We start from the raw sequence: 13,814 nt of genomic DNA, 5'->3' as shown, positions 1-13,814 counted from the left end.
GCAATTCTCCTTCCTCAGCCTCCCGAGTAGCTGGGATTACAGGCACGCGCCACCATGCCCAGCTAATTTTTTGTATTTTTAGTAGAGACGGGGTTTCACCATGTTAACCAGGATGGTCTCGATCTCATGACCTCGTGATCCACCTGCCTCGGGCTCCCAAAGTGCTGGGATTACAGGCTTGAGCCACCGTGCCCGGCCGGGCATCCTTTCTTAACGTTTTCCTTTGCTTTGGAGGCCCAGCTCCACCTCTCCATTGACCTGCACTCCTTCCCTTACATTGACCTCCAGGTCTGTCCTCTGTTCCAGGGAGTGTGTGCTGACATTAAAAACGTAAATGTAAGGACAGCCTTCCTAGGTTTCTCATGATTCTTGCTTTCTGGCAATCTTCAGGAATGAAAAAATCTTGAAGTATGTTTTTAGCAATAGTTTGATCAATATCATATTCCTATGAGATTGTTAATGGATGTGGACAAGGTTTCAATTTCTTTAGAGGAAGTGGACTGAAAGGGACAGGCCTTCCTCACAGGCTAATCTGTGTGTGTTGCTCTCATGAGAGGCTCCCCACGTATCTGCAGGACCCCCAGGGAGACATTTGGCTATTTACATTTCTTGAGCCATCTGTCTCTCTAATGGGGGTTACAAAGATAATGCAATCAGTCCTGGATTATCCCTGCTGTAGTTTAAAGTCTCACTTATAATTTTGCTCCTAGCAAGAAGAGGACACAGATGGGCTTCTGGGTCTGTGCGTCCTCGGAAGAAGGTGGCTTTGCTGCACTGCTCCAGTGGAGCCATTTCAAGCATGTTCCCGCCTCAGGCATGCCTCAGGCTGTCTGAGTTGAAAGGAAGCAAATGTAGATCCAATTCAGCAAATACAGGAACCTAAATGCCATAAAGGGAAGCTGTGCTTTGTGCTGAATTCCAGCCTACCCAGCTGTGGACCATCATCCTCTGAAGCAGCTGCTATGTGTTACTGCCTCCTAGCAATGCACCACACCACAATCCTGCAAACCAGGTACCTATGATAGATGTCAAAACTGACCACCCTTGTGCTGTGATGTTGCATTTCCTCCCATAAGAAGGAGGCTGTTTTCCTTCTTTTCCAAGTCACATGGACAAGCCCGAACTCGAAAGATTCAGGGCTTGATCATGTGGCTCGCTTTGACCAATGGACCCTTAGCAAATGTGAGGCAAGCAGAGGCTTGCAAAGGGCTTGCCTGCAGGGGCTGGCTTACTACTGCACTCGCAAGCCTGAGACCACTGTGGGAGAGCCCTGAGTGAGCCTGTGGCATTAGTTTCAGGACAGAGTGTCAGGCAGAGGTTAGAGAAGCGGTGAAGGAAGAACACCCATCAGGACAGGAAAAGTGGCAACTAGTGTCAGGCCACAGCAAGACACCTGGCACAGCTGACAGCTGGAGGACCTTGAAGAAACATACCCAATAAACACATCTGGTGAAGGGTCTATTGGTTCTTCCAGCTGTGTCTGGTAAGATAAGCAAATGAGAAACAATCCAAAGAAGGAACTGTTTGGCTCAGAAGCAGAATTTACAGGCGAATTTACTTGCTGGATGGAAGGAATGTTTCACATTTCTAGTCTTTCCACTGGCAAAAGATTCTCAAAGGAAGGAAGAAAATGGAAAAAAAAAGAGAGAGAGAGAAAATAATAAAAGCAAGTATGGCTATAATAGTCTTTTATTAAAACTTAAGCATTTTAATATGGTGCTGAGTAGAATCTCTCTACTGGACAAAGGGGCTTGTAAGAACCTTAGGGACATTTTTCCACTGCACCTTGAAGTGTTCCCCAAAGTAGAGACACATCCACACTTTGAGACTGAGGTTGCATGGAGTGAGCATTCTGGGTGCTGGGATGGAGTTGGTATATCTTGCAAGTTGGAGGTGGGTATCCGGATCAGGAGGCTGGCTTGTTGCCATAATAGACCCCTGCCTTTGGATCTGCCCTTCTGAAGCCATGCCCTTAGGTGTGACTTTCAACTTGGCATGTGACATGCTTTGGACAATGGGATATACAAACAGAGTCTCAACAATACTTGCATATTGGAGTTTGCCCTCTCTTGATGCTTTTTGGAGCCCTGGGCCCACGATATGAAGGATTATGAGTTAACTTATGGGAGGATGAGGGACCACATTGCCAGAGGCCACACCGGCCCAGCCATCTCAGCTACTTACAGAAACAAAAGCTAAATGAAACAATTTTTACTTGAAGTCACTATGTTTTGTGGTGTTTGGTTATATAGCCAAAGCTAATTGATACAGTGCTTATGTTATTCTCATTTTTCAGCTGGGAAAACTTCAATAAATTATCAGATTACAAAATCGATAGGAGAGAATCTATTACTTGATCCAAGGTACTTTGATTTTAGAGACCAACTCATTCATCACTGTTCCTCAAGAAGCTTTTGCCTTTCTCTCCTACCCCACGGACGACACTAACAACTGAACTGCACATTCTCTTCCTCCTCTTCCTGAACTAGCATGTTCTTATAAAAGCAATATACAAAATCAATTACATCTCTACATGGCATATTTTGGCTAGAAAACGTGACAGAAAAATATTCCATTTACAATTCTTTACAAAAACAAGACCTTTTAGAATGAATATAGAGGGATATCAGCAAATCGAGAGTAGACAGCTCTACCCTCCCATTCTCCCCACAGGAGCACTGAAACACAAGCAGAAACTGTCAGAACCAGCTTTGTTAGAAATGTGGAAAACAATCAAAGGTTTACAGCAACAAAGCCAGCACTGAATCGCGAACAAGGCAACTTAAAAATGGCAGGAAAGCTTTGAGGCAGTCATGTTTGCCCTTGCCTCACCCTCCCCTGCTCAGCAGCAGTCTTCATTCCCATGCTGGGAACTGGGTCCTGGGTTCAGGAGGGAGCAGACAGCATTCATAAATTATTGTGCATGTCTGTTAGAAACTGTCTGGAGCTACTTGAAAGACTGACACAAAATGCTGGCCTCTGTTTTGCCTAACTCAGGAGCCATTCGGGATGGAAGTGCAGTAGATAATGCTGGAAAACACTGTAAGCGAGACAACAACTTGCAGCCACCCACCCAGGTCAAAAGACCACTGTCGAGACATGCAGGAGACGAGCTAGTGCGAGAGAGTAAGAGCCCAGAAAGAGCTGCTGTGGGACATTTGGGCATTCAAAAGCACCCATGTATTTGGAGGAAGCTAGAATACCACGCACATGCCCAGGATAAGATCACAATCAGAACAAACCTGAGAAGACCTTAAGGTTTCATCCCAGATGGATCCCGAGGCTCCCTGGAAATCCAGTTAAGGGCTGAAGGAAGGTTTCGGCACAGGGCCATTCTGCAGCGACTACAAGAGGTTCTCCTTTCTTCTCCTCCCTCCCTCTTTGTCTTCCTTCCCTGTCTTCCTCTCTTTCCCTTGATTTTCAAGGAAACCTTTGGAAAAAGTAAACTGAACAATAGCTAAGAAACAGGAACTTCAGTGACACCAAAAGTACAGTCTGCAAAAATAGTTGAGAAAAGTCACAAAACAGACAAACAACCACAGCCTGCAACAACAACAAAAACAGAAAGCCTCTGGAAGGGGGGAGTCTGATTTCCAACTTTACCACATTGTAATAAACCATATGTAATTTTTGCAAAATTAAAGGAAAATATTTGAAAACAACATACCAAAACTTACAGAAAAAAAAAAACAATGCTAAAAGGGAAATTTATAGCTATTACTTCCTCTATTATAAAATGAAAAAGGATCTCAAATCAATAATCTAACTTGAGACCTTAAAGAATGAGTAAAAAGAGAGCACATGAAACCTAAGGTTAGCAGGATGAGGAAAATAAGAAATATCAGAGCAGGGGTAAACAAAGTAGATAATAGAAAAACAGACCAGGTGCAGTGGCTCATGTCTCTAATCCCAGCACTTTGGGAGCCTGAGGTGGGTGGATGGCTTGAACTCAGGAGTTGGAGACCAGACTAGACAACATGTCAAGACCCATTCTCTATAAAAATACAAAATGTATCTGGGCGTGGTGGTGCACACCTGTAGTTCCAGCTACTCGGGAGGCTGAGGCAGGAGGATCGCTTCAGCCCAGACGGTGGAGGTTGCAGTGAGTTGAGATCATGCCACTGCACTCCAGCTTGGGTGACAGAGTAAGATCTTGTCTCAAAAAAGTAAAGAAAATAAAAGGAAAAAGGGGAGAAGCAATAAAACCAAATTCGGTGCTTTGTAAAGATCAACAAAGTTGACAAATCCTTAGGTAGAGTGGCAAAGATAAAAAGAGAGAAGACACAAATTACTAAAATCAGAAATGAAAATGAGAACTCCCAGAAATAGGAGGGATTGTAAAGGGTTGCTATGTACAAATGTACTCCAAAAAATTAGGTAACCTACAAACTGCCTAAGCTGACTCAAAACGAAGGAAAATAACAAAACACCTATAACAAGTGAAGATATTCGATCAGTAATCTGAAACCTCCAACAAATACAAGTCCAGGAACAGAGGGCTTTACTGGTAAATTTGATCAGACATGTAACAAAGAATTAGCACAAATCCTTCTCAAACTCTTCCATATAATAAAGAGGAAGGAACACATCCTACCTCACTGTAAGAGGCCAGCATTATCTTGATACCAAAGCCAGATTGGGACATCACAAGTAAAGTATAGGTAAAGATCTCTAAAAATCCTCAATGAAATAGTAGCAAAGTGAATACAACAGCACATTAAAAAGATTTTACATCATGACCAAATGGGTTTTATTCCTTGAATGTAAGGATGATTCAACCTACAAAAATCAATGGACATAATACAACACATTTACAGAATAAAAAATGAAAAAAAGAAACTCATAGTCATCTCAACTGATTCAGATAAAGCATTTAACAAAATCCAATGCACTATTATAATGAAAAAAAAAAAAAACACCAAAGTAAAAGAGAAGGGAACTTCCTCAATTTCACGAAGTCTTTTACAAAAAACCTACAGTGAACATTTTACTCAATGGTGAAATAATCAAAGGTTTCCTTCTAAACTAAGAACAAGACAAGGATTTCCAATTTCACTACTGCTATTCAACATTGTATTAGAAGTTCTAGCCAGAGCAACGAGGCAAGGAAAATAAAAGCATCCAAATTGGAAAGGAAGAAGCAAAACAGTCTCTATTCACAGATAGTATGACCCCGTCTATAGAAAATCTCAAAGAATTCATAAGAAAGCTATTAGGGCTAATAATTGAACTCAGAAAACTTGCAGGTTACAAGATTAACACACAAAAATTGGCTGTGTTTCTATATACTAGCAATGAATAATCTGGAAAGAAATTTAAGAGAACAATTCCATTTCGATAGCATCTAAAATAATAAAATATCTAGGAATAAATTTAACTGAGGTAATACTTGTGCATTAAGAACTACAAAACATTGCTTAAAGAAATTAAAGAAAACAGAAATAAATGAAGAAATGTTCCATGTTCACGGCTTGGAAGACTTAATATTGGCAGGATGGCAATAATTCCCAAAGCAATCACAGAATCAATACGATCCCTTTCAAAATTCTAATGGCCATTTTCTAGAGAAATGAAAAAGCCTATCCTAAAATTCATATACAATTGCACAGGCCCCTGGATAGCCACAATAATCTTTTAAAAAGTCAGAATACATACAATTCTCAATGTACCCCCAAGTTACAGTAATCAAAACAGTGTGGTACTGGCATAAGGACAGACATATAAACAATAGAATAAAATTCAGAGTCCAAAAATAAACGTAGGCATCTGTGGCCAACTGATTTTTGAAAACACTGCCAAGTCTATTCAGTGAAGAAAAGATTAGCGTTTGCAAGAAATGGTGCTGGGACAGCTAGAAAGCCATGTGCAAAAGAATGAAGTTGGTCCTCTGCCTCATGCCATATACAAAAACTAACTCAAACTTGACCTCTGGCCTAAACACAATATATAAAATTATAAAATTCTTAAAAGAAAACAAAGGTTTAAATCTTCCTTACCCAAAATTTTGCAGCAGATTATTAGAAACACCAAAACATGAAGAACAGAAGAAAAAATAGAACTGGATTTCATAAAATTGAAAAACTTGCCTGCATAAGAGGATGTTTTATCAAGACAATGAAAAGACAACAAACAGAATGGGAGAAAATATTTCCAAATCATATCTTTGATAAGGGCTTAATATACAAAATAGAAAAAAGTCTTAAAACTGAAAAACGAAAAGGCAAACAACTCAATAAAATGAGTTGAACAGTCATTTCTCTAATAACAATGGCCAATAAGCAGATGAAAAATGCTCAATGTCATTAATCATTAGGAAAATGCAAATCCAATCCACAATAGGATTCCTTTTTAGTTGTACCAAGATGGTTATATTAATAATAACGAATAGAAGAAAAATAACAGGTGTTGGTGATATGGAGAAATTCAAACACTTGTAAATGGAAACCCTTGTTTGGTGCTGATGGGAATGTAAAACTGTGCAGTCACCATGTTAAAGGATGGTGGGTCCTCAAAATGCTAAACATTTACTTTCTTAGTTTGCTAGAGCTACCATTTAAAATACCACAGACTGAGTTGCTTAAATAATAGAAATTTATTTTCTCATGGTCCAAAGTCAAGGTGTTGACAGGTTCGGGTTCTCCTGAAGCCTCTCTCCTGAGCTTGCAGATGGCCACCCTCCTTCTGTATCTTCCTTCACATGGCCTTTTCTCTATGCGCACACATTTTTGTATCCCTTCTTCTTGTAGGAACTCCAGCCCTATTCGATTAAAGCCTCACCCTTATGACTTCATTTAATCTGATAGCATCTTTAATGGCTCTATCTACAAATATTGAAACATTGAAAGTTAGGGCTTCAACATATAAATTTTTGAGAAAACAATTCAGTCCTTAACAGTTACCGTATGACCTAGCAATTCCACTCCGGGTATTGCAATAGCCAAAGGAATTGAAGAGGAGCTGAAACAGATACTTGTCTGCAATGTTCACTGCAGCATTATTCACAGCAGCCACATAAGTAGGAGCAACCCAAGTGTCGACCAACAGATGAATGGAGCAACAAATCACAGCATATACATACAACAGAGCATTACTCAGCCACCGAAAGGAGTGAAGCAGTAATCCATGCTACAAGTTAGAACCTTGAAAACATTATGGTAAGTGAAATAAGCCAGACGCAAAAGGACAAATATCGAATGAGTCTACTCATATGAAATAAATTTTGAGAGACATAAATTAGATTCAGATTTACCACGGGCCTGACATAGAGAGGAATGAAGAGATATCACTTAACATGTAGAGAGTTTCCATTTGGAATGATGAAAAAGTTTTGGAAATAATGGTGATGATTGCACAGCTTGTGATTGTACAATGCCACTGGAGTGAGCACTTCAGAAAGATTAAAATGGCAATTTTTTGTCCTACTTATTTTACCACAATTAAACTTAAAAAAATAACAAAGGTGGCATAAAACTATGGACAAAATGATGAAACTTTAAAGAAGCCCTTAAAGAGTGCCTAATTAAATGGACATAAAGGTATATAAATTTATAGATATTTATACCTACTTATATTTATATATAAGTAAACATATAGTATATATAAATAATATTTATTTATTTATATCTAGATAGACTCCTTTAGGTAACATTCTTAACTTTCCCCATATTGATCTGTACATTAATACAATTGTGATTAATATCTCAACAGAGTGACTGTGTGTGTGTGTGTGTGTGTTCTAAGACACATCGAGTACAATTGTAGGGAGAAATAGATAGAGAAAATAGTCAAGATCATTCTGAGGAAGGCTGACTTGCCCACCTGTTGGCAACACAGTATAAATCTATAGCAATTAAGAGAGCTGAGTATTGACATGCAATAGGCAAATTACACCTGTGTAACAGAATGCAAAGCCCAGGCGTCAGCGCACAAGTATGTAAAAGTAGCCACGTGACAAAGGCTGTACTGAGGGTCCCACTGTTGGGGCTGAGAGAAGTGGTCATTCACAAGAACAACAACAAGGAAAAATCAGATTTCCCACCTCACACCACACACAAAAATCAAGCTCATCTCCATTAAAGTTTAAATGCAATAAGTAACATTTAAAGAATTTCACACTTTTAGGAGGATATATACGAGAGCAGCCTTGTTACCCTAAGGAGGATAAGATTTTTTTTTTTAAATTTTTTATTGGGTTTTAGGTTTTGGGGTACATGAGCAGAGCATGCAAGACAGTTGCGTAGGAACACACATGGCAGTGTGCTTTTCTTTCCTTCTCCCCTTTACCCACATTTGGCATTTCTCCCCAGGCTATCCCTCCTCACCTCCCCCTCCCACTGGCCCTCCCCTTTTCCCCCCAATAGACCCCAGTGTTTAGTACTCCCCTTTCTGTGTCCATGTGTTCTCATTTTTCATCACCCGCCTATGAGTGAGAATATGCGGTGTTTCATTTTCTGTTCTTGTGTCAGTTTGCTGAGGATGACGTTCTCCAGATTCATCCATGTCCCTACAAATGACACAAACTCATCATTTCTGATGAGGATAAGATTTTAAAAACTAGACTTAAATGAAAAACCATAAAAGATAATTTAGATTTTTAAGTCCATCAAAAGATACCACAAAGGAATTGAAAAGAAGAGCCCCCAAAATGCTAACTCAAGATACTTGCAATATATAGAACCCTTAAAGAAGACTTTTAAAACTCCTAAAAGTATTTAATTTTGGTGTTGCTGAGTAATGCTGAAGACACACACGCCTGATAAGCGAAATTCTGCTCCAAGGTATGTTTCCTAAATAAGTATGTGCCCCTATGGGCCACAATGTAGAACAAGATGTCTCACTAGTAGCACCTGCAGTCGCTAAAAACCATCAGATAGCAACACCAATGTCTAGCAAGCACAATGGGTGAACCTGTCCCTACATATTCTGATAAACTCTATGGGGCCATGTAATAAATATACCTTCAACTTTTATCAGTGTGGATGAATCTCAAGAAGAAAATACTAAGGAAATGGGTAAGTTTTTAAATAATTTACACAATGGGATTTCATTCGTATGAATTTTATAAACATAAAAAATAAGTAACATTTTGTAAGACTATCTGCATAGGTAACTAAAGGTAAATACATAATCTTGCATTGTGTCCCTTCCTTATGTATGGCTTTCATTGATGCGAGATTACAGGGGAACTCCATAAGCCTAAGAACAAGAAATTTGATCTTCTGGGGAAGCCTGTGTGGTCTCATCTCTGATGTATCATCATCAGTAGACCTGTGGAAACACCAAACGTAGCTCAGATGCCCTCACCACCTTTTTCAGACCCAGGCCTGAAAATCATAGGCAAAGAAGATAAAGAAATAGAAACCCTCATTCCCTTTTTATGGATTTATACCCAGAAGTAAGACTGCTGAATTGTATGATGGCTCTGTTTTTTAACTTTTTGAGAAACCTCCATACTGTTTTCCACAAGGACTATACCATTTTGCATTCCCACCGAGAGTCACAAGGTTCTAATTTCTCCATTTCCTCATCAATACTTATTTTCTTTTGATTTTTGATAATAGCCCTTTTGACAGTTGTGAGGTGATATCTCATTGAGGTTTTAATTTGCATTTCCCTGATGACTAGCAATGTTGAGCAGTTTTTCTTCTACCTGCTGGTCATCTGTTTATCTTCTTTGAAGACGGCTGCATCCCCGTGTTAATTTCAGCACTATTCACAATAGCTAAGATATGGAAACAAGTCAAGTGTCCCTGGACAGAGGAATGAATGAAGAAAATGTGCTATATGCCTGCATTGGAATATTCAGCCTTAAAAAAGAAGGAAATCCTGGCATTCTTGACAACACGGAGGAAATTTGAGGACATTGTGCTTAGTGAAAACAGCTAGTCCCATAAGAATAAATACTGCATTATTCCATTTATATGAAGTTCCTAGAGGAGTCAAACTTATAGAAACAGAATGGAGAAAGGCAGTTTGCCAGGGGCTTGGGGCAGGGGTAAATAGAAAGTTGCTGAATGGATACAAAGTTTCAGTTATGCAGGGTAAGTTCTAGAGATCTGCTGCATGATATAATGCCCATGGCTAACAATATGATATTGTGCACCTAAAAATTTGTTAAGAAGGTAGATATGTTACATATTCTTACCACAACACAAAACAAAACAAAACCAAAGGGACATCAGAGAATTCTTGGAGGTGATGGATAGATTAATCACCTGGACTGTGGTGATGGTAACACAAGTGTACACTTATGTCTGAACTCACCAAATTGTATACACTGTGTGCAGTTTTTTATATACCAACTATACCTCAATAAAGCTGGTGGGGGAAATGGAAATCCTGCTGTATTAGTCCATGCTGTGTTGTTATAAAGGTCTATCTGAGGCTTCATAATGCTTAAGGTAAAGAAGTCTGTATGGCTCCTGGCCTGCAGCCTGTACAAGACGCATGGTGAGCATCTTTTTCTGGTGAGCCTCAGGAAGCTCACAGTCATGGCAGAAGGAGAAGGGAGTAACCAGCATATCACATGCTTAGAGAGGGAATAAGAGAGAAAAGGGAGGTGCCAGATTCTCTAAACAACCAGGTGTCACTTGAGCTAATAGATTGAGAACCCATTCATTACCAAGAGGGTTCATTGCCAAGCCATTCATGAGGGATCAGCCCCAGACACCTCCAACATTAGGGATCACATTTCAACATGAGATTTCCAGTTTGGACACACATCCTAACTTTATCACCTGTCTTTACTTGTATAGTCTTACGTATTGCCTCTCAGTGGGGTGTTTCTGAAAACAAGGGAACACAGCCCTGAAAGTCAGCCTTGTACACCTAAACTAAGCAGGGTTAAGCATTTCTCAATCAGGTTGCACAAATAACTGAAGGAAACCCTTACTCACAGCAGCAAACTGTGGGGCTGTGTCTCTCAGTGGATCTGAAAGAAACATCAGTCTTCTTCCTTCTCTTCCCCCTTCACTCTGTTCCTCTCACCAAATCCCTGGGAACCAGCTGGGGAGCCAGGTGCTCTGGGAATTAATGTGCACTGTCAGCCACCAGCCCCTGGCTGGTGAGGGCAGCTGGGAAGGCTGGGCTGGCTGCTGGGGAGGCAGGGACCCTGGAGGCCGAACACTGAGCTGGCCCTTAGGGGACTCATTTTTGCCTGATTCACACTACTCGCCATCTGCCACCACAAGGCCCCCAGAAATTATTTTGGAGAACTGCCACATTCTCCTGCAGCACAGATCAAGAAACCTGTCCTGACTTAAAGGGATGCTACCTAGCTAATGCTTGGCAGGTCTCTTCGTCCTCTCCATCCCTGGGACCCGTCCTCACTGAGCCTTCCTTACCTCTCTCTGCGACATCTGTCCTCTTTCACCTGGGAGCCACCCAAGCCCTCCTCCCCCCTGCAGAGAGTCCCTAAAGCCTACTCTCTGGATGTTAAACTCCCACCCAGAGATGCTGACGAGGTCCTTGTCACCACCTAATGCCAGGCAACATGGTAGTGAACTGAATCAAAGCTGTCAGTGATAAGGAAGATCATGGAACTTCACTAAGAAAGAGACTACGGTGTCAACAAACTATGACCCAGTGTTTTCCTCAACCATTTGTTGGAAAACATACCCCATTTTCAGAGACCACAGCATGAAAACAAGAAAGTCTTGCCTTTTGGGAACTAGGAAATACGATAATTGCATTAACTATCAAGACTCCAGGCTGGGCACAGTGGCTCTCAAGCCTGAATCCTAGCACTTTGGGAGGCCGAGGTGGGTAGACTGTCTGAGCTCAGGAGTTTGGGACCAGCCTGGGCAACATGGTGAAACCACATAATTACTAAAATACAAAAAATTATCCAGCATGGTGGCATGTGCCTGTAGTCCCAGCTACTCGGGAAGCTGAAGCAGGGGAATTGCTTGAACCCTGGGGGCGGAGGTTGCAGTGAGCCGAGATCGTGCCACTGAACTCCAGCCTGGGTGACAGAGCAAGCCTTTCACATACACAATGTCATTTATTTCTATCTTCACAGCTGTTCCAAGGAATATATTTATATTTCTATTTTCAAATATAGAAGCCAAGAACTCCTCATCCCTCTCAAAGAGGCAGTCTAATGCTTCGCTTCGCATCTTCAGGAAGCTTGGCACTTCTCTTATGGCCAAAACCGTATTTGTCAACCCCTCTCCCTTGAACCAGGGTGCATGGCATTGGGCAAATTACTTAACCTTTTTGAGCTTCATAATTCTAATCTAAAAATATGGATGATAACAACTGTCTCATCCAGGGGTTGTGACAAGGGCACGAATGTATCTAGAGCATTTAGCACAAAGTGTGGCTCATGTTAAGGATGCAATAATAAATGACAAGTAGAAAAACAAATGTTCATAAACATACTTTGTGTACTTTATGTAAATTCTCTCATTTAATCTCATTATAGGGTGTATAGTCTACCATGATAAAGAAAAGAAAAAAACAACAACTTAGGACCTGTCTTATCCCACTGTCTTTTGAACTGTAGGACACTGGAGGGCAGAGGTGGGGTTTGGGTTCCCAATATGCCCCGATGCCCAGCAGAGCTCCTGGCATAGAGCAGATAGGCTGGCTTCCAGCATCTTCTGGGGCCAAAGGCCAGTCCAGACTTCAGGCATGACTTCCTAGGCCTGGGAAGGGACGGGGGGCACCCCCATGCTGGGGGCCGGCCATGGGTCTCTAAGGGAGGCTACAGTCATCCCTGGGAGGGCCTACCATGCAGAAGCTGCCCACTCCACACCATAGCAAGAACCTGACCACAAGAGGCCTCACCTTCAAACCAGGATCCAGAGTGAAACCAAGCCCTCTCTAGTGACTGCTAGAGTTCAGAGACCACAGCCCCACTGGGCAGCCTGGGAGCCGCCTTCAGCCTGCTGCAAGATCTGGGCATGCTGCGTTCTCCGGGCCTCTGCTTCTGCCCTTGGTGCGGTTGTTGTTTATAATGTGTGGGGCGAGCAAGAGGGAAGGGCTCTGGACTGCAGTAGATCTGTGGTGCTAAAGGACTGGATTTGTTTGGAGGCCTAACTTCGCCAAGCTCATTCGTGTTGTTACCCAAGTCCACAGAGTGCCCTGGCTTTACAGAAGCCCGCTTCCATCTGAGTCTGTAATTCAAGGAGCCAGGCACTAGATGGAGATGCAGTCCAAGTCATGGCCGAATGTTCCTCACATCTGCGAGTTTGAGAGCAGAGGGAGGAACCAGGGTTTGGAAGAAGTTGATTAAGACAGAGTCACTTAAATCCCACAGATATTGATCTGTAGGAGCAAGGCCCGTCTCCCATCCAGTCACGCCAAGGCAGCAGGGCTCTTTCTGAAGAGAGAAGCTAAGACATCACCCTCACCCACCCCTCGGTCCTACACAACACCACTTCTCAAAAAGCCACAGAAACAAGGACAACCGTTAAATAGCATTATCCCCAGGTATGATCTTCAGCCCTCTGCCCCACAATTTTAAGATAATTATAAAGGTTAGTTTCAAGATGGAAAGAAATCATCTCCCTAAAGGGCTGAGCCATGCATGGATCAGATTTCCAGCAAGCACAAAACAGCACTGGTCACCTTGTTAGGGAGATGAGCGAACAGACCAAGCACAGCCACTGGCCCATGCCTGGCAGGCCTCTTCTTCGAACCAGAACCTGCAATGTCATCTGAATACATGTCTTTGGTCCTTGAAGAACACAACCACAGAGCCACCATCACCCCTGACCCTCCAGGGTCATTCACCTAGAAAAGGAAGAGCTTCTGAGGCTGCACTTTTGACTCAGGCCATATTAGTGAGGGTCTGAGATAAGGCAGTGGCC

General features: G+C 41.8%; 1 protein-coding gene across 6 annotated transcripts in view; it reads right to left on the bottom strand.

The window, feature by feature from the left end:
* VWC2 (von Willebrand factor C domain containing 2) overlaps nucleotides 1-13,814 on the bottom strand; it is a 149,870-nt gene that overhangs the window by 59,293 nt on the left and 76,763 nt on the right. The window contains exon 4 of one of the 6 annotated variants that reach the window (XM_054237086.2): nucleotides 7,643-8,503. The exons of the other annotated variants lie outside the window; for them this stretch is intronic. Coding sequence (XP_054093061.1) covers nucleotides 8,412-8,503 — 92 coding nt within the window. The 3' untranslated portion in view covers nucleotides 7,643-8,411. Of the gene's footprint in view, nucleotides 1-7,642; nucleotides 8,504-13,814 lie in introns of those variants that run through there. 6 annotated transcript variants of the gene reach the window in all.

Source organism: Callithrix jacchus, chromosome 11, assembly GCF_049354715.1.
Source record: "Callithrix jacchus isolate 240 chromosome 11, calJac240_pri, whole genome shotgun sequence".
In the NCBI taxonomy this organism is placed as follows: domain Eukaryota; kingdom Metazoa; phylum Chordata; class Mammalia; order Primates; family Cebidae; genus Callithrix; species Callithrix jacchus.
The sequence above is the reverse complement of the archived record's forward strand: the minus strand, read 5'-3'. Positions and strand labels throughout refer to the sequence as shown.